The sequence below is a fragment of the Lampris incognitus genome, chromosome 8 (genome assembly GCF_029633865.1).
Source record: "Lampris incognitus isolate fLamInc1 chromosome 8, fLamInc1.hap2, whole genome shotgun sequence".
NCBI lineage: Eukaryota > Metazoa > Chordata > Actinopteri > Lampriformes > Lampridae > Lampris > Lampris incognitus.
The window spans coordinates 1,418,632-1,440,549 of record NC_079218.1 but is presented as its reverse complement, the minus strand read 5'-3'; the positions used below and the strand labels follow the sequence as shown (position 1 = coordinate 1,440,549).

At 45.7% G+C, this 21,918-nt stretch overlaps 1 protein-coding gene across 1 annotated transcript in view; it reads right to left on the bottom strand.

Annotated features, from left to right (window-relative positions):
- dlg2 (discs, large homolog 2 (Drosophila)) overlaps positions 1-21,918 on the bottom strand; it is a 472,305-nt gene that overhangs the window by 403,971 nt on the left and 46,416 nt on the right. Inside the window, exon 3 of the mRNA XM_056284931.1 lies at positions 21,585-21,652. Within this exon, the coding sequence (XP_056140906.1) occupies positions 21,585-21,652 (68 nt within the window). The remainder of the gene's footprint in view (positions 1-21,584; positions 21,653-21,918) is intronic.

The following is a 21,918-nucleotide window of genomic DNA, read 5'->3' as shown; positions in this document are numbered from 1 at the left end:
TGCACGGCTCATCTGTACCACACATCTGTATACAGCCAGAGAATGTCTCTGAATGATGACAGCAGCAACAAGCTGTCTCATCCCACTCTTAAGGATGCACCTGTAAATTTCTCAGGTTTGCGGTACGGTTGTCACAAATATAAATATTGCAAAACAGAAATTATTCTGTGTATATATATTTATAGTGGAATTTTCCTGTGTATATATATTTATAGTGGAATTTTCCTGTGGTATTGAAAATGGTATCAAATATCAAAATTTTCACTAGTACTTCAAGTTCAAAATGCTCGTATCATGCACACATGATGCTACATGTGTGCATAAAGAAAGGCAGGGAGACGCCCTCATCATGGAGACAATCAAGGAAAAACACACAAGCTAACGAAGAGCGTGCCAATACAGAGAAGGGTTAAGGGTTGAACCCAGAACCTACACTCAAAGAGGTGCCAATCTCCAAGGTACCATGCCGCCCAGTTGATATTTCTGGCACTATAATTATTCCAGGAAAATAGTCTGAATAACAACTGAACTGAAAAGGTGGGTGGTGCACAAAAGGCTTTGGACTTTTGCAACCTTAAACATAATTCTCATGATAACTTGCTAAAAAATACTAACGTACCATGTGGCACAGGCAGTTGGTGTTTAGACAAATGCCAGATTTGTTCTCAGTTCGCTCACTCAAGCAACGTGAGTTGGGGAAAACAGAAGGGGGAAATAGTAGGCACACATGCAAAAGTGTGTCTCGCAAGCCTTTTTGAAGGCTGCCACTTTGTTGGGGTATTTATTAGCGTTAATATGTGGCAAAACCTTATGGCAATGAGGCATGTTTTCAAAGCAAGCTACCACACAAGAAAAGCAAAAAAATCATTTTAAACAGGACTACACTAGGAGCACATAGGAAGCATAGCGGTCTATTCCGTTGCCTACCAACACGGGGATCACCGGTTTGAATCCCCGTGTGACCTCCGGCTTGGTCGGGCGTCCCTACAGACACAATTGGCCGTGTCTGCGAGCGGGAAGCCGGATGTGGGTATGTGTCCTGGTTGCTGCACTAGCGCCTTCTCTGATTGGTCGGGGCGCCTGTTCGGGGGGGAGGGGGAACTGGGGGGAATAGTGTGATCCTCCCACGCGCTACGTCCCCCTGGGGAAACTCCTCACTGTCAGGTGAAAAGAAGTGGCTGGTGACTCCACATGTATGGGAGGAGGCATGTGGTAGTCTGCAGCCCTCCCCGGATCGGCAGAGAGGGTGGAGCAGAGACCGGGACGGCTCGGAAGAGTGGGGTAATTTGCCGGGTACAATCGGGCAGAAAAGGGGGAAAAAAATAGAAATTTAGGAAACGCGTTCTAAAATGAAAAAAAGGTGTTACGGTGAAAAGGCATGGCTACAACAGCAACCACATTTCAGTCACACCTAAACCCCTGCCAGCAACTCTTGCACACAATGTATGAGATTTGGACTAAAAGTGCCCCTGATACGACTAGTACTGCGACGGCTTCTAGGATAACGCCATCCAGACGAAGTGTCGTAGTTGAAAAACCAGGCTTTTACCCTCGCCATTTGGCAAACAGGTATGGACATCGCAGTTCCAAACTAAATGTTTAATAAATACTCTTTGCAAATCTATGATATTGCTGTCGCAATGAGTCAAATGCACCTTGAAGAGAACACCAGTTATTTTTTGTCATAATCACCGACGTTGAAAACTTCCTAGCGTTGCTAGGGGGATGCCGAAATCTGTTACACAAGGGGCTTGGCGAGGACAGGGCAGGGCGTGTCCAATCAGATTCAGTCGGCACCAATCAGAGGACTATACGAGTCACGTCCATTAGGCCAGACGAGCCACATACTGATGATGATGGGGCCTTTGAGCTGCCTCAGACCAAGGTCACTATTTGCAAAGGCGACAATTAATCCTGCGGCTCCAGGCCAGAACATGAAGGATGGCGCTGCAGGACAGGATCAACTAACAACAGAAAGGCTCCGAGTTAGGAAACTCACTCTTCCCTCCATTCTCGCCTTTCTTTCAAATGCACACAAAAAAGTACAACTGCACATGCGAGGACACAGACACACACACACACACACACACACACACACACACACACACACACACACACACACACACACACACACACACACACACACACAAGAGCCACACATTTTTAAAACAGGGATTCAAAGAGGTCCAGATCACAAAAGCCACTTTATTAGACATTGTATTCTGACAATGAATGTGTTGTCTCCATGTAACCATCCTAAGGTGTAGGAGCAGGGGGCAGCTGCAGCGCCCGGGGACCAACTCCAGTTCTTCTTTCCACTGCCTTGCTCAGGGGCACAAGCAGGAGTATTAATCCTAACATGCATGTCTTTTTAATGGTGGGAGGAACCGGAGCCCCCACAGAAACCCCACGCAGACACGGGGAGAACATGCAAACTCCACACAGAAAGGACCTGAGACGGCCTGGGGTTCGAACCCAGGACCTTCTTGCTGTGAGGCAGCAGTGCTAACCACTGGACCACCATGCCACCCATCCTTATCGGAAGTGTGAGCTACCATTTCATCTAACTGAATGAGAAGCCTAAATCAAATAAAAACTCTGATGTACTGACTGTGAATGTAATATCAGTTAATGAGGTATTTACATACTTAATTCAGTGCATTTAGAGTTTTCTGTTTCTTACAAACACCTAGAGTAAAATACACACCCTTACAGAGGTGCCACGATAGCATGATTACCTTTCAGATCCACAGATCAATTTCCAAGGAGAGACAAGGTTTTGATTCTCCCCGTCTCAGCTCCACAGATCGTGACAGAGCATCAAACATCAGCATCAGTGTACCTCCATTAACAGCGCCCTACTGTTCTCTATCATCGCTCACTTTCTACGTCATACAACCAATCATGCACCACTTGTATCTGCCAAAATGTATGCTGACATCCTCTTCAGACAATGAAATGGTTAAGTAGCAAGCTTTCACAACACGCACCCCAACATACTGTGGGACTATGGCCACAGATGTGCAGCATTAGTGACAGTTGGACTTGCTAGCATACGGTAACTTTAGCTCACTCGCTCATGTTATGAGGAGCATGTGTGAAAAAGGGAGGAAGACTTCCTTGCAGCTGGTATGTCAGTCATTTTTCCCTTTGCACCATCACCTTCACGTAGTGGTATTCTTAGTCCTGAGACTATACCTAACGGAAAAGAACCAACACGGCATATGACTTCAGTTGCAAATACGTCATAAAAAAGTGTTGCATGATGACTTTACAGCCCAGTTTAAAGAAAGTTAAAGATTATGATGGAGCCCCACACAGCAAATTACAAACGGCAGAGGATGAATGATCCAGTAGGAAATCCATCATATCAAACTAGCATAATCACTCCAGCAAGAGTGGGGCTGCACTAAAATGCTTCAGGCAGGACAAGAGACAACTCATGACTCTGCATACATGCCGCTTCAGCATGCAGTCTCTCCACGCTCTACATGAGAAGATCGCTCACTAGCTTGTCCTGGTTGAGCAGTGACACCTCACCTCACCTGTTAGCAAGGCTACAACACCTCCCCGGCCCCTTATTAACACTCTCCCTCAGGAGAAACTGGTGGTCTCCAGCCCACGCCCTCCTCCCCGATATCCCTGTTACCTGTTTGCTGGAGAGGGATCGTCCATCCTGGTTAAGAGATGCATTGCAGGATTTTACCTCGATTACCGCTTTCATTTGTGGATTAGGCAGCTCTCCTATATTCTCAATCCTTCCTGGTTGTTACTGAACACACCAGCCTCTCACGCGCTCCCTCCCAGAGCAACGGAGCTAATCTTTTCAGGGGACGTGGCTCAGGAACCTTCTACTTATTGCATTAGAAAGAGGGAACGCGTTATTCTCCTTTGTTGGGGCTGCTGCTCTGATATATAGCCTAGTTGTGCCAGATTCTGGTTTGTCACCGAGGGTAACGACAGTGGGTTAGCCTGTCAGTGGGCTAGCCTGTCAGTGGGCCTTCATCGATACCGACCCGTCCTTTAAATCTATGGTTGACACTTACATAATTTCTGAAGTAAATTTATCCAGAGGGAGGCCATGACGGTCAGACTTGTTCCAAATAAGTTTTCTGTAAATGGCAACGATTACTGCTCAGGCAAAGGAGAGTAAAACAGTCCTTACGCTCTGCATTCCTGTCCCAGTCCCTTAGACCCAGTCTCCTGTCCTTGCCAAGAGATAAGCTCATTTACCTTGATGAGCTCATTGTTGTTGGGATTACGGCGCTTCAAATTGCTTCTTGAGAAACCAAGTATTTATACCGGAAATAGATGTGTTAAAGGGCATTATGCCGGGGCATTCCACCATGCCGTGACTAGGACCAAGTCAAATCAGAAAAGAAGATAAAAACTGAGCTCAACCCAAGTTTAAAAAAATAATCATGGACAAATAAACGGATGCTGACCATGGAAATAAAAGATACCGCATGTAATGCACAAATAATAGAACAGCAATTCTTTCTGTTCACACCACACACTCACTCACAAACACACATACACTCTCTCTCTCTCACACACACACACACACACACACACACACACTTCCAGAGAGTACTCACCTCAGAGGTCTTGGCATTGCTCTCTGCCGGGTCTGTCCCACTGGGCTCAGAGCTGCTCGGCTCCCTCTGCTGGGAACACACACACATGTAAAGCCATACAGCAGCAGCACAGTGTCGAGATGAAAGATGAAGTGTATCATCACATTTCTTCATTCAATTACTGTCGTGAGCAAGCTGGAGCCTCACACCAATACAAGTAATACCGGACCACCCTACAGTCAGAGCATCACTATCAAGAGCCTGCAGCTCCAGACACCTGACATCTTAACTGGAACACAAACCAGCTTAAATCACCACCACAGTTCGTTGACACACCTCATGTAAAGAAACTATACTATCTTACATATCCAGACTGACAGCATTTCATGATTGCAAGTTAAGCAAATCTGCAGCCACTTATAAAAAGTTACATATAAAAAGATATAAAATGTTTTCAAATACGAATTATGGAAAAATAAAGAACAAGTAATTTGTTAATATTATACTGACTTTCTAAGAATTATGAAAAAAAATAGCCCTTTCAGATGAGTCAGTCTTTTGGATTTGTTGCTCTTAGGTTAGTATGTTATACAGTCTTAAGTCTAGAGAGCCTGCGATTATTAAAAACAAGTGTAAAACTTCAAAAACTGTTTTAATCGTGCTAACAGGACACTGATCTGTCTAGGTCGATTAACAATTCTTCATGTGCATTATCTCCTACCCAGCTCCTCACCAGCAGTCCCTTCTCACGCATGCTGAGGTTCAGCATGACTTACAGCATTTACAATAACGGGCTGAATAAAAGCAGCCATAAATATATTTAGAGGAAAAAAAGTGGCCCGAATATGGAGTAGCAAAGAAAGACGTGATTCTGCACAACCATCAATCTACTCTACTATTCTTACAACCTAACACCATCAAGCTGCATTTAGTAATGCTCTGGAACATCTGGGTTTGGTGGTGGAAATGGGAAGTAAATGCACAAGCATTGCACTGCAGAAATATCCCTCTTAAAACATTTATAAGGAGGCTTAAAAAATCTCTTTCTTGCACTTTTACTTTAGCACTGGTTTTGTTCTTAGATGCTTGTTTAGATGCACTTATGACCTCTGATGACTAGTAGTTCTCCTGATCTCCTACGTTAAGTGATGCACTTATTCTAAGTCGCTTTGGATAAACGCATCGACTAAATGACTGTAATGTAATGTAATGTAATTTAATTCAGCACTGAATTTAAAAATTGCATGTTTCGTAGCTGAGTGAAGAGAATTCTCCCAGTGGGCCTATTTTTAATAGTTAATGAATATCAGACCAAATGATATTTTGCAAGGGGGATTTTTTTATATTTGTTTTTGTAGCATGGGTAATGGACATTTAGTATGCCATGAACCCTTTCAAGTGGCCTTACTTCACAGTTGGTTTATTCCAAATCTAGCCCAGTGCAAAACAAAACAAAACCATGTAAAAGACCCAATGAAGGCTGAAGGAGCATATGGCGGCATGAAGCAATGTAAAACATAATTCTCTTGCAACTTTTATTCTGCTTTGTTTATGATAATAATACATTTTATTTGTGGGCACCTTTCAGAGCACTCAAGGACACCTTACAGAACACAGTAAAAACCCAGCAGCACTGTATCAGACAGCATAAAATCAAAACAAAGCAGGAAGACAATAAAAAGTTAACACAACAGATAAGTATAAAATCATCATCTGCACACAACTCAATGAAGCGTGTATCAGACTGAATATGCCAGTTTGAAAAGGTGCGTTTTGAGATGGGATGTGAAGGTTGAAAGAGAGTCGGTGTTGTGAAGGTCTTGTGGGAGAGAGTTCCATAGGTGAGGGGGCAGAATGACTGAAGGCTCTAGACCCCATGGTAGTCAAGCGGGCCGATGGTGTAGTGAGTTGGAGAGCAGAAGAGGATCTGAGAGTGCGGGCGGGTGTGTGGATATGAAGGAGTTCAGAAAGATATGAAGGAGCTAGGCCATTAAGGGCCTTAAAGGTGAGGAGCAGGATCCTGAAGTTAATACGGTATTTAACAGGGAGCTAATGGAGTTGTTGAAGAACAGGAGTGATAGGATCTATGGAAGGAGTTCTGGTAATGATACGGGCAGCTGAATTCTGGACCAATTGAAGCGTATGAAGACACTTGAGGGGAAGACCAAAGAGGATAGAATTGCAGTAGTCAATACGGGATGTAACCAGGGTGTGAATGAGTATAACAGTGCTGTTAGGTGTAAGTGACGGGTGAAGATGATTAGCATTGTGTAGGTGGAAGTATGCAGACCGAGTAACATTGCTGATGTGAGCTTCAAAAGACAATTTGCTGTCCAGGATGACACCCAGACTCTTAACCTGAGGCGACGGAGGAACTATAGAAATGCCAATAGTTAGGGGAAAACTATCAGGTTTAGCCAAAGTAGATTTAGTACATACTAAGAGGACCTCAGTTTTATCACTATTAGGTTTGAGGAAGTGGTATGAAAACCAGGATTTAATTTCTAGTAAGCAGTAAGAAAGGGAAGTGGGTGGAAGAGTGGAGGTAGGTTTGGTGGATAGATAAAGCTGGGTGTCATCCGCGTTGCAGTGAAATTGAATGCCAAATTTCCTGAAAATGTGGCCAAGAGGTAATAGGTAAATAATAAATAGGAGGGGTCCCAATACAGAGCCCTGGGGAACACCGGTACTAACAGGAAAGGACTGTGATCTCAAATTTTTAAGTTGGACATACTGAGTGCGGCCAGAGATCTGATCTAAACCAGTCAAGGGGGCTGCCAGTTATTCCAATGGAGGCTAATCTTTCTAGGAGGATGTTGTGTGAGATGGTATCAAAGGCTACACTCAGGTCAAGAAGGACAAGTATGGTTAAGAGCCCAGAGTCAACTGCCATCAACAGATCATTAGTGATTTTCACCAAGGCTGTCTCCGTACTGTGCATGGAATGAAAACCAGACTGGAATTGTTCAAACAGATTGTTGTGCATCAAGTGAGCGTGTACCTGAGATGCGACTGTTCTTTCAAGTGTTTTAGAAAGAAATGGTCAATTTGAGATTGGGCGAAAATTATTCAAATTGTTGGAGTCTGCACCAGGTTTCTTGAGTATTGGAGTTATTGCAGCTGTTTTGCGAGATGAGGGAATAAGACCAGAGGTAAGGGAGGAATGTATGATATCAGTTATTAAAGATAGAGAAGGTAGACAAGCTTTTACTAAATGAGTAGGAAGGGCCCTGTGATGGCCTGGCGGCCTGTCCAGGGTGTTTCCCCACCTGCCGCCCAATGACTGCTGGAATAGGCTCCAGCATTCCCGCGACCCAGACAGCAGGACAAGCAGTTCAGATAATGGATGGATGGATGGATGGATGGATGGATGGATGGATGGATGGATGGATGGATGGATGGATGGATGGATGGATGGATGGATGGATGGATGGATGGAGTAGGAAGGGGGTCTTAGCTGACAGGTAGATGATTTAGATTTGGGAATAAGACCAGATATTTCAGCAAAAGTTGGGAGTTTAAAACTAGACAGTGAAGAAGAGAGGGGAAAATAGAAGGGTGAATAAGATCAACTGCATGCGGTATTGTTCGACGAGGTCAATTGCTGATGAATATTTTCAATTTTGGCATTAAAAAAGGTTATGAAGGTGTTACATTGAGCCACTGAATACATGTGAGATGCAAGAGTGTCAGGTGGGTTTAAAATATTGTTCATCATAGAAAACAGGGGTGTAGTGTTCCCTTCGCCTGATCCAATTAAATTTGCATAATAAGATGATTTAGCTGTGGACAGAGCCTCCTTATAATGAAGTATGTGGTCATCATACATGTCTTTATGAAAAAGGCCAGTTTTCGTGTAAAGGCATTCCAGGCGACGGCCTTTAGCTTTAAGCTGGCGTAGTGCAGGTGTAAACCAAGGGGCAGAGTGGGTAAAGGAAACAGAACAGGTTTTTAAAGGAGCCAGATCGTTTAAAAGACTATAAAGGCCATCATTGTAATGAGAGACCAGTTCGTCTGGAGTGCATAAATTGTCTTTGCTGGGGAGGTTATTAGTTCCACTAGAAAGAGCAGATAAATCTTATTCTTAATATTCTTTTTAAAAAAATGATTTCTAATTTTTCTCCTTTTCTCCCAATTTAGTGGCCAATCGATCACTATTTTAATTCAAACACCCACCCTCGTAATGCATGCGTTCGCCAACTGCATCTCTCCGGCCGGCAGTCTCGAAGGAGATGCCTCCCCACTTTTGTGACAAGGCGAATCCAGGCCCAACCACTGCTTTTTCCCACACACACAGAGACACATTCATGCAATGAACACAAGCTGACTCTGCCCCCCCTCCCTCGAAGACAGCGTTACCAATTATCGCTGCTTCATCGAGTCCGGCCATAGTCGGATCTGACGAGGGTGAGGCGCGAATCCCAGTCCCCAGTGGGCAACTGCATCGACACAAAGCCAATGCTTAAAACCGCTACATCACCACAGACTTGTTATTCTTAATATTCTTAATATTGAGAGTGACAAATTTGTTTTGGATACTGTTAAGTTTACATCACAAGACACTAACTAGTGGTTGGAAATGGGCAAATCAGATGTACTGCGTTAAGAGGAGTTACACCAGAGCAGCAAATCAGATCAAGTATGTGTCCTTTGAAGTGTGTAGGAAAATCAATATATTGCTGTGATCAAAACTGTCCAGGCATGATGTAAAATCCCTTGTGAGAGTGTTGTTGACATTGTCCATGTGTATATTAAAATCACCCAGCAGGGTCCGCGGTGGTGTAGCGGTCTAAGCATCGGCTTTGTGTCGATGCAGTTGCCCACTGGGGACTGGGGTTCGCGCCCCGGTCTCGTCAGATCCGACTATGGCCGGACTCGATGAAGCAGCAATCATTGGCAACGCTGTCTTCGGGAGGGGGCGGAGTCGGCTTGTGTTCGTCACGTGAATGCGTCTCTGTGTGTGTCGGAAAAAACAGTGGTTCGGCCTGGAGTCGCCTTGTCACGAAAGTGGGGAGGCGTCTCCTTCGAGACTGCCAGCCGGAGAGATGCAGTTGGCGAACGCATACAGTACGAGGGTGGGTGTTTGAATTAAAATAGGGATCGACTGGCCACTAAATTGGGAGAAATCAGAAATAAATAAATAAATAAATAAAATCGCCCAGCGATATTACATTGGGGGACAAAGAACATAAGAAGGTTAGAAAAACAGCAAGGTCATTTAAGAAATTGTTATTGGGCTTCGGTGGTCAATAAACAGTGGCTAGTATGGTAGGATTTGGCCCATTGATTTGTAGGGCAATGGACTCGAACGAAACATGCACAGGCAGAGTTATGGAAGACATTTTCCACTTTTCAGTGTAAGGTATCGCGACACCACCCCGCCGCTGGTGTCACGGGATGGATTATGGTGGTAAAGTCTGGCTGTTTTTAACTGTGTTCAACAATACAGAGATTAAAAGGAATTTAGAGCACCTGCTGTGCAATTATAATCGTATTTACTAGGCTGCACAAAAATATAATGGCAAACGCTATGCCTAAAGCTGAGGGGGAATGGCTTTGACATTGAATGTTTCATGACTTCTATGTAATAAAAAGAGATGTCTACGGTAAACCAGATGTTACAAAAAAAGATAAAAATAATTTCATAACTTGTGGTTTAAAAAGCTTACCAATTACCGAAATATTCTTGGCGATAGTAATTTACACCAAGTTATCTTGCACATAGCAATTGTTATGTAACTTAATATTTCCCCACACACTGTATTTTTTCATAATATGATGATGAAAAGTTAAGCACAACCAATGAGACCCAAAGTTTCCCACAACCCCTTACAGCAAAGGTGTAGCACCTCCGCTGAACTCCTGGGCACCTCCACATGTGTCTGTAAAATAAATGCATTCAATGAAATTCAGGCCTTAAAAAACTGGCATCATGGGGGCGTCCGGGTAGCGTAGTGGTCTATTCCATTGCCTAGCAACACAGGGATCGCCAGTTCGAGTCCCCGTGTTACCTCCGGCTTAGTCAGGCGTCCCTACAGACATAATTGACCATGTCTGCGGGTAGGAAGTCGGATGTGGGTATGTGTTCTGGTCACTGCACTAGTGCCTCTTCTGGTCAGTCGGGGTGCCTGTTCAGGGGGGAGGGGGAACTGGGGGGAATAGCGTGATCCTCCCACGCGCTACGTCTCCCTGGTGAAACTCCTCACTGTCAGGTGAAAAGAAGCAGCTGGTGACACCACATGTATTGGAGGAGGCATGTGGTAGTCTGCAGCCCTCCCCGGATTGGTAGAGGGGTGGAGTAGCGACTGGGACGGCTCGGAAATTAGGGTAATTGGCCAAGTAAAACTGGGGAAAAAAAGGGGGGGGGGAACAAAAAAAAAACAAAAAAAACAAACAAACAAAAACCTGGCATCAGGTAGTCATGTTTCACATCACCATTGGCTTGGGCCATACCTAAAGCTGTGATGCTGCTTGCCACGTTATGCCGCATGGCTCTGCATACATCCTTCAACTCCTCCCTTCAGAGACACTTAGTCCTCCACTAACAGTTTCCCCTGAGGAACTGTGACTTCACTTGAATAAAACTTTTACCTTTGTACCAAAGGAGACGGTAATAGACCAGACAGATTTACTGTGCCATAACGCTGGAGGATAAAAAGCCATCGCGTAACTCGAGAATTAAGGTTTGAGCTTAATGCCTCTGTCAACTGTACAGGATACTCATTCATGCAGATCACTACTTCATTCAGCTCTTTCTTTTCTGTCCACTTTGCTGGAGTAATAACGCAAATAGCAATGCTCCATTCATCAATGCATCTTTTCATACCTAAGAGGGACTCTCAATTTATTTGACAGGGTCATCTGATGGACAGTTCCCTAATCTTTTGAGGACGGATGGTGGTAGCATGACAAGGGAGATAACAGCAGTGCACTGATGACCCCATGCTCGGGTAAGTGTCTCTGGGGACTGATCTAATCCCCTGCACATTATCCCCATCCTGGTTGTACTAGATATTCTCAAAAACTACTCATCAGCCAGCGCTGTTTTGGAGGGACTATTCTGGCAGTACCGAATGCCCTACATACTGGAATTGTGTTATATCACTTGAAATGGGTCTTTATTTAACTGTCTACATTTGGCGATGTGTTTCTGTTCTTGGAGGAAAAAAAACGGATATGAGGAGAAAGGTTTGACTGTGGACAAATAGGATTACTGGTGGATTACCACACTGGCTGGCTCAGTGCTAAATAAAACGCCAAACATGGAACAACATGCTTGGTATTCAGAATAATCTAATATTATCTGTTGTGTATTAGGTTAGTGCAATGGGTTATTATTATAATGAAACTGCACAGGACATTTTGGCAAAGAGGGCAATAATCCAAATCTTAATACTGACTCTTAAACTTTTGCCTCTTATTTTGCCTGTATATAGTCAAGCATTGTGTATATGTGTGAAGACTGTTGTGTTGTAGTGTTGTTATTCTATATTAAGTACACTGTGGGAGCCACGAAACCGAAGTCAAATTTCATGTATGTGTGTGCAAACCTATTTGGACAATAAACCTGATTCTGATTCTGATGAGATGCTCTGACCCACCATATTTTGTAACGAGAGAATTTTAGGGAGAAGTCATTGAGCTCCCATGAGGAAATGTTTCACAAAAATTATAATGCTGGGGGCATCCGGGTGCCATGGCGGTCTATTCCGTTGCCTCCCATCATGGGGATCACCGGTTCAAATCCCCATGTTACCTCCGGCTTGGCTGGGCGTCCCTACAGGCATAATTGGCCGTGTCTGCGGGTGGGAAGCCGGATGTGGGTATGTGTCCTGGTCGCTGCACTAGCGCCTCCTCTGGTCGGTCAGGGCGTCTGTTCGGGGGGACTGGGGGGAATAGCGTGATCCTCCCACGTGCTACGTCCCCCTGGTGAAACTCCTCATTGTCAGGTGAAAAGAAGCGGCTGGCAACTCCACGTGTATGGGAGGAGACATGTGATAGGAGAATTTTGGAATTGCCGCAAAAATAAATAAATAAATAAATAAATCCAATGACCACTGATCATCAGTATGTAAACAGACTTGTAGAAGGAAGCAGGGGTAAAAAAAAAAAAAAAAGAGCTGCCAACCATTAAGAACATCCATGTGGTCCCTTCATTGTTGTCTTTGGGACTGTTTCAATCACATGAAGAAGAGGAGGGTGATTACAACAATCATGTCACCAGTAAAAGCTCTGTCACGATGTTCCGTCGCGGTGGGATTGTGGACACTACGATATTACACCATTCACTTATGTTTCTACTGTGCGAACTGTTCAAATTCACTACTCAAACTTTCACTACACCACTTTCTACTGCGACGTCTCACAAGCAGGTTCAACCCCAGACGTAACACACATTTAAAAACGCTGGGTGAAACAGGTTCCCACTCAGTAAACATGGTGGCTCAAAGTTCAAGTTCAGCATGTAAGTGGAGAGCTGGTGTCCTGATGTCAGCATGCAGCAGCCAAAATGACAAGTCAGGAAGAGTTACAGAAAACACTGGGGAGATCCAAAGAGACAAGACTCAAACTTTGTGTCTCAGTACACCGTAAATGGCACATCACTGACTACAACCAACAACGTAGTAGCTGATACAGCCACCGCCGGCGAGACGTCAGGGACATTTTAACACATGGTCATATCCACTTAGGAAAACTATTTCCAGTAACTCCTTCAAAAGGCAAATGAAAGATAATGTGATGGAAAATGTTCAACCTGCAATGAAAATATTGTGGCCTCAAAAAAGTGAACACTAAAAAAAGTCAAAGTAAGAAAATTAATGGTCACCACCTTTCTTCCACAATTACACTGTGGTGGCACCATCAGTTCAGATTTGACTCAACAATTGGCAATTAAAACTTTATGTTTCTTTTCCCTTGCAGTTTCTTTAAAACTGTCATTTGGATTCATCTTAATTGCCGTTTTGTCCTTGACAGGGCTCAACCATTCATCATCATTCATCATCAGCACCCTCATCCTCCATTTAATCCCTTAAATTAGAGTATCACAGCTCCGGCATGTGGACATGCTACATCACGCTTCTATCCTCTCCTGTCTTCTTCCCCTTCTCTCCATCTTTCTCTCAGTCATCCTGCCTAATAATTTTAACAAAAACACCTCTAATCTTTAAGCGACCATACTTTTTGTTTACTACCACTTTTATGCCCCGTGGGGCAGTTCTTTCTCTGCATTTAACCCATCCTAGCTATGTAGCTAGGAGCAGTGGGCAGCTGCCGTGCAGCACCCAGGGACCAACTCCAGTACGTCTTGCCATGCCTCGGTCAGGGACACAGACAGCAGTACTGACCCTAACATGCATGTCTTTTTGATGGTGGGGGAAACCGGAGCACCCAGAGAAAACCCACCACAGACATGGGGAGAACGTGTACACTCCACACAGAGGAAGACCTAGGATGATTGGACAACCCCAGGATTCGAACCCAGGACCTTCTTGCTGTGAGGCGACAGTGCTAACCACTGAGCCACTGGGCCACCAAGCACGAGCAACACTGTGAAGCCGGTTGGCATATCCATTTTGGCATAGTAGCGCTTGAAAAAAGGCTAGCATAACACAAGAGCATAAAAGCAATGACAAATTCAAATGCGAAGTTTCCAGAGCCAAAAGTAGTATCTTAAAAAACTGTTCACTATTCATACACAAGACCCTACATGCAGAATTAAAGCCAGTTTACATGTGGTGAGGCACTGTCCAGAATGAGCACGTGAACGGCATTCAGTCGCAGAAGCATTTTCCCGTGATATTCAGCTGAAAAGAGAATACATGAGACCGCTGACAGTATTTGTGCAGCCTACCGGTTTTATGGACAGTTACAGCAGTACACAAACTATTTGCAGCTTGCAGCCTTTAAAAGGTTTGCGCAACACTTCGTCAGGCCTCCTGGCCATGTGCCCATTCAGATTTGGTAAGAAATCACTGCTTCTTGACAATTGGCTCGCCACATTCTCCTTCACCTCCTGCTCATCGACTGTTTCTGTAATTTGTGTCTTACACTTGTAGAGTCATAAGATCTGACTCTTTAAATGAGAACACTTAAAACACAGTTATCTTATCATAAATGAAAGTTGTATGGTCCTTTCATTGAAACTCATACATTACTTCACTAGGAAAATTATCTTCACTTAAACATCTAGATCGACTGAAACCGTTTAGCACATTTGCTAACGTCTCAGTGACCAGTCCCCTGCTCCCAGCCTGGGTTGTGTATGTAGTATTTTGCACTGGGATTTTGTGTTGTGGTGCTTCGGTCTTGTCCATGACACAGTGCAGGCGTGTCTGGCGGGTGGCAGGTGCTGGTACATGCGTGTGATTATGTACATGTGTCTGGCTGCTGACTGGCACTCGGTGACAGATGTGACGACCTGCATCTCCCTGGTTTTGTTCAGGAACAGCTCAGCAACTCCTTCTAGTTTTATTCCTTTTTATTGCCGACAGGTTGGTGTAGCTCAGTTGTGTTTATTATTTTGGCAGTGTCCATCCTGAAGTGTAACTTCCTCACAATTTATCAGTTAATGTCACGACATTGGACAGTGATCGTGCATATGCTGGTCATTTTTCAAGGGGAGCAAGACTCACCTGTTCCATTTTACTCTCGGGTTCCCCTTTGACACAGCGAGACACAAGTCTGCTGACTGATATGTACCTCTGGCCTCAACCAGCATCCTGTGTGCTGTAGGACCTGGCAAGGGCTGGGGGACGGGGGGCTCAAATATCTTCACAACCCCAATTCATATTGCACAACTCATTAATGCTCCACAATTTAAGTAAGATTTAATTATTTGAACAAATCAAGTATTAGTTTGCATTTAAATTCCTTAAGTAAGCTGGTTAGATTTGGATTGGACTTCATCCTTTTGTAGTCAAATTATTCTAAACCATCTGTCTGTGATGAAATATTTCATGCAAAAAACAAAAATGTGGGGGGGGGAAAGGTCACCCTCAAGAGTCAGCTGTTCTCTGCCCTTTCTCATCTCTGAAAAATGTTCAGAAGTCGGGATACTTTCGAGGAGGAGTGCTACCAACACAGGCGAAAAGCCTGAGTAGTTGGTTGGGATCAAATTGTCCCTGGTCAATGGGGGCAGCACTGTTCATACCTTCTTTTTTTTCCTTCCCTTTTTCTCCTCAATTGTACCCAGCCACTTGCCCCACCCTTCCAAGCTGCCCCGGTCTCTGCTCCACCCCCTCCGCTGATCCGGGGAGGGCTGCAGACTACCACATGCCTCCTCCCATACATGTGGAGTCACCAGACACTTCTCTTCACCTGACAGTGAGGGGTTTCACCAGGGGGATGTAGCGCGTGGGAGGATCACGCTATTCCCCCCAGTTTCCCCTCCCCCCGAACAGGCACCCCAACCAACCACAGGAGGCACTAGTGCAGTGACCAGGACACATACCCACATCCAGCTTCCCATCCGCAGACACGGCCAATTGTGTCTGTAGGGACGCCCGACCAAGCTGGAGGTAACACGGAGATTCGAAACGGCGTCCCCCATGTTGGTAGGCAATGAAATAGACCGCCACGCCGCCCAGATGCCCCACTGTGCATACTGGTTTGTGCAAGCGTGGTGTATGTATCTGTGGGCAAAAGCCCTTTGACATGTTAGCATCCTGGACTGCACATATATGACAGAGTCCAACTAGCTGGGGCACAACGTCTGCTGACTCACAACAGGAAGGCAGATATTATCACATCTGCACAGAAATGTTACCGTTTCATCCTGTCCCTCACTAAAATAAAGCCACATAGCTTCTTTTTTTTGTTTCTTTGTTTTTTCTTGTTCAGTTAAATAACTAAGTCCTATCACAGATAATTTTGTATGGCATTCAAACATGTGAACTCTACGATCCAAAGAGGACAACCAAATGACAGATGGCAGTAACTGTTGAGACGCTTCCGGGTAGATGCTCTTTGCCACTGCTCGGCTGTTGTCGGCTGGATTCGCTGTTGTTTTCTTTTTTGTCTTCATTGTCTTTTGTATGTATGTGTGGTGTTTAAATCGGAGAGTACCGCTGGCGTGGTTTGTGGCTCCCGCTTCTCCCACCTTCTTGTCTTTCCCCTCTCTGTCCCCGTTTGTTTGGCGATCCGTGCTAGCCGCCCTAACTAGCTAACTGGCTAACCACCACTTGGCTAACGTTAGCTTTACATGAGCTCCGACCTCCTGGCTCTCCACGCTAGCTTGCGGATCTGGCTCTGTCCCCCAACCCCCGCTGGATTATTTATTTCATTTTCCCTCAGCAGTGGACACTATCCCCCGTTGGGCCACCATCAACTGGGACTAGCGTAATCTGGACATCGCCATCCCTTTTTTCTTTTTTCGCCCACCGTGCTAGCTGCAACTGGTTAACCACCACTCGGCTAATGTTATCGTTACGTGAGCTCTGACCTCCTGGTTCTACATGCTAGCTTGCGGATCTGGCTCCGTCCCCCAACCCCCGCTGGATTATTTTCTTTATTTTCCCTCGGCAGTGGACACTAACCCTCTTTGGGCCATCATCAACTGGGACTAGCGTAATCTGGACATCACCATCCCTGGCGGCACTCCCCTTCATATGGTGAGTAGCTAGCATCATCCCATCCCTGCTCTGCGCCATCCCTCTTACGTTTCCAGCGTTATTAACCCATCCGTCTCATGGAACCAACACTCTGCTGCCCTCTTCTGTTTTTACTTACGTAATCCCCCTTATTACGACTACATAGAATACCCTGGTTTCACTTTTTATTTTCTCCCCTGTTTAGTTTCCCTCCTCCTCCCTTACACGACCCTCCTGATGAACTCCTGTCCCTCAACAAAAACTACCGGCTATCCTCTGTTGCACGCACCTCCGCTCTTTCTGCTGGCATCCTCCGCTGCCGCCGTTATCTTCATCACGGCCCCAGACAATCCCGTCATCTACATCCTTCCACTAACCCCAATACGATAATCCACATCCAAACCGTATGCTCCCACCGCCCCCCCCCTCCACTGCACCCCCCCGCACTGCTAACCTGGACAACCTCAGACCTCTCCAGCATGCCCCCACTACGTTGCCCTCTCATTCCATCAACCTTGCCCTCCTTAACACCCGATCACTAAATAACAAAGCCCTTATCCTACATGAAACAATCACTGATAATTCATTTGACTTTCTCCTGCTCACTGAAACCTGCCATCAACCTGGCGACTTTTTCTCCCTCAATGAAGCACCCCCCCCCCCCCGGTTTTGGCTACATCTGCAGACCCCATCCTTCCCGTCGTGGAGGTGGTCTTGCTGCCTTATTCAATCAGAACTTCAGGACCACTGAGCTCTCACTCCCCACCGTCTCATCATTTGAATTCCTCGCTTTTAAAACCTGCTCAATGGCTGTCATTCTCATCTACCGGCCACCCACACCAAATCCATCTTTCCTGTCCGACCTCTCTGAACTCCTCATAATAGCCTCATCTCTCTCCTCACACTTACTACTGCTTGGTGATTTTAACATCCACATTGATTTACCCACCTGTAAGTTTGCATCAGAATTCATCACTCTATTGGACAATTTCAACCTCACCCAGCACGTCACTTCCCCCACCCATGTCAAAGGCCATACCCTTGACCTGGTCTGCTCTGTCAATCTACCGATACACAACATCCATCCATCCATCCATCCCCATTTCCTCTGTCAGACCATAATCTCATCCAGTTCACTATTCCATCTCCAACTCCTCGGCCACACCTCCTCAGAGAAATAACATTCCGCAATACTAAATCTATTGACCCCCTCCAACTCTCCGATCTGCTCTCCTCTGCTCTCCCCCTGGAACCAGCCTCTACCTTACCTTATGATCTCACCAATCACCTCAACATCACCCTGTCTGCCTCCTTCAACACACTGGCCCCTCTCAAAACAAAAACAGTCTCCTTCAACACCTCTGCACCCTGGTTCACACCTGAGCTCCGCACAATGAAACAGACTGCCCGCCAACTGGAACGACTTGCCAAGAAAACATCTCTCACTGTACATCAAGAAGCCCACAACCTCCACCTCTCTGCCTACAAAGATGCCCTCACCGCCGCCAAGTCTGCCTATTTTTCCACCATCATTAATGATTCCAACCACAACCCCCGCACCCTCTTCGCCATTGTAAACAACCTCATCAAGCCCCGTGCCGATGCCCTCTCCAACTCTACTGCTGAACAATGCAACTAATTTCTCCAATTTTTTGCAGACAAAATCACCACTATCAACAAATCACTGTCCCCTGCGTCTGACTCAGCAGCACCTACTCCAGCCCCTCTTCTCCCCATTCCTCGACTTCCATACCCCTCCTCCTGATCGCCGCCTCTCCCGGTTTGCTCCAGTTGCCCCTACCACTATCTCTGAACTCATCAGCTCATCAAAATCCACAACCTGCTCCCTTGATCCCCTCCCCACCCCCCTACTGAAGAAATGCCTCCCTGCCCTATGCCCCTACCTCACCAAACTTTTCAATTCCTAACTGTCCCATGGACTTGTACCCTCTTCCTACAAAACTGCAGCTGTCACCACAATTCTCAAGAAACCTGGTCTTGATCCATCCTTCCTCAACCACTACCGGCCAATTTCCAATCTCCCCTTCCTCTCTAAAACCCTGGAACGCATTGTCGCCACACAACTCCAAACCTACCTACACTCTAACAACCTACTTGAACCCCTCCAGTCTGGTTTTCGCCCACTCCACAGCACTGAAACTGCACTCCTTAAAGTACTTAATGACCTCCTCATCTCTGCTGATACTGGAGCCCTTAACATCCTCATCCTCCTTGACCTGAGTTCAACCTTCGATACTGTGAGTCACAACATCCTTCTCACCAGATTGAAAGATGTCGGTATTGAAGGCACCGTACTCAGCTGGCTCCAGTCTTACCTCTCCAACAGGTCACACTTCATCTCACTTCACAACCACTTCTCTGTCCCATCCACAGTCACACAAGGTGTTCCCCAAGGTTCTGTACTCGGCCCACTCCTTTTCATCATCTACATCCTCCCTCTTGGTCAGATTCTCCGCCATTTCAACTTGGACTTCCACTGTTATGCTGATGACACCCACATATACCTCAGCACCAAATCCCCTCACAATCCACCCCTCTCTCACATCGACTCCTGTCTGTCTGCAGTTAAAGTCTGGATGCAGCAAAACCTCCTCAAACTCAACAGTGACAAAACCGAACTCCTCTTCATTGGCTCCAAGTACACTCTCGGCAAAATCAACTACCTTGCACTCACCATCGATGGAACTACTGTCTCCCCTTCCCCCCAGGCACGCAACCTTGGTGTGATCCTTGATCCCACTCTCTCCCTTGAGCCACATATCCGCCAAATGGTCAAATCCTCCTTCTACCACCTTCGCAACATCGCAAAAATAAGATCCTCTCTCACACGCCCTGCTGCTGAGATACTGATCCATGCCTTCATCTCTTCCCGCCTTGATTACTGCAACTCACTCCTCTATGGCATCAGTGCTAGCTCCATCAAGAGACTCCAATTGGTCCAGAACGCATCCGCCCGACTTTTAACTTTCACCAAATCCTGGCACCACATCACCCCAGTCCTAAAAGACCTCCACTGGCTACCCATCTCCCACCGGATCAATTACAAACTCCTGGTTCTTACCTATAAAGCCCTTCACAAATTGGCTCCCCCATACCTCACCGATCTCCTCTGCCCCTACCAACCCTCTTGGTCCCTCAGATCCACCTCAGCCTCCCTTCTCTCTACCCCCAGGTCCAACCTCCGCGGCTTTGGTGACCGAGCCTTCTCCAGAGCAGCTCCCAGGCTCTGGAACTCACTTCCGCAAATCATTAGAGATTCAGAATCCCTCTCACTCTTCCAATCCCGTCTCAAGACACACCTTTTCTCCATCGCCTTCTCATGCCCCCCAAACCACTCATACACCCCTGGACTGGGGCAGGCTGGGGACTGAGTGCTTGACCTGCATCTGTGATTTATGATGTTTGTTTTTCTTTCCCTTTATATCTGTCCAAGTAGGAGAGTACTGCTGGTGTTGTCTGTGGCTGCCGCTTCTCCCTCTCGTAGCCCCCCTTCCCATCCACCCCTGTATGTCTGTGTTATGTTCATCTGTCATCTTGTTTCACTCCACTCAAAGCGACTTTGAGTACTTGAAAAGCGCTATATAAGATGGATTTATTATTATTATTATTAACTGTTTTCAGTAGATTCGTTTGAATAAGAACCACTAGTTTCAGGGAAAAAAACCCTTTATATGGTTCTGAGTGTTAACCATGGTTAAATCTCAGCGCTGCTGTAGCATGATTAAACAAGCTCGAATGGGTTTCTTGTGTTCCCAGACAAGACAAGATAATAATAACTTCATTTATACAGCTATGTTCTGAAACAATGCTACAAAGTGCTTTGCAAAGAAATAAAACTAGACAAGGCAAAAATAAGAGTGAGACCAAATAAGTAAGAGTAAAAATAAAAACAGTATGAAACTGGTTTGCTTGCAAACACTGCGATGTGGTCCTCAGGGACACCAACTACTGCTTCCACGCATCCGCCGAACCCTTTGAAACTCATACTTTGAAGCACAACCAACCAGTATCTTCTTAAGTACACAGCTTGCACTGCACGGAACAGCAACAACACACACACACACACACACACACACACACACACACACACACACACACCACCATATCAAGACGTGGTTTCGTATGTTCTCAGTACCCATGAGTCATTTAAAACGGTCTTCAGTGATAAAAAAAAAATAACCCACACATAAGGGAATAGTGTTGACCAAGTGTCCTGTGTTAGGGAAACTATTGCAAATCAGTTGCCTCTTTTTTATTTTGGGGCTGTGGTGCATGGTGTGGTGGACATGGCATACTGGCCCAGCCAACTCACCTCCTCCGCAGGGCAGGCAAAGTGTGTGAGCTCTGCAGTAGACAGAGAGGCTGTCTTCTCCCACTTGTCAGCCATGTGGTTGACCTCCTCCAGCTTCTGCTCACAGCTCTTCTGGGTGTTCAGCAGCGTCACCGTGTAGAACTCTTGGATATCTGAGAAACACAGCGAGCAGCATGGTCACTACTGCTTAACCTCTCCATGTGTGCACGTCTTGGCAACTGAGAATGTGTTTGATTGCTTAACTGCATTTCCAATTTAGCGCCATCTCAGTTCTGAAACAGATAAAATACGCTGTACCCTGTAGTTCTGGTGATAGTGCTAAAGCAAGAGAGTGCTTGTGGCGGCTTTAAAGGGCTTTCATGGAAATAGAAAGAACAGTACACAGTATAGTAGTAGTAGCAGTAGTATACAGTATAAT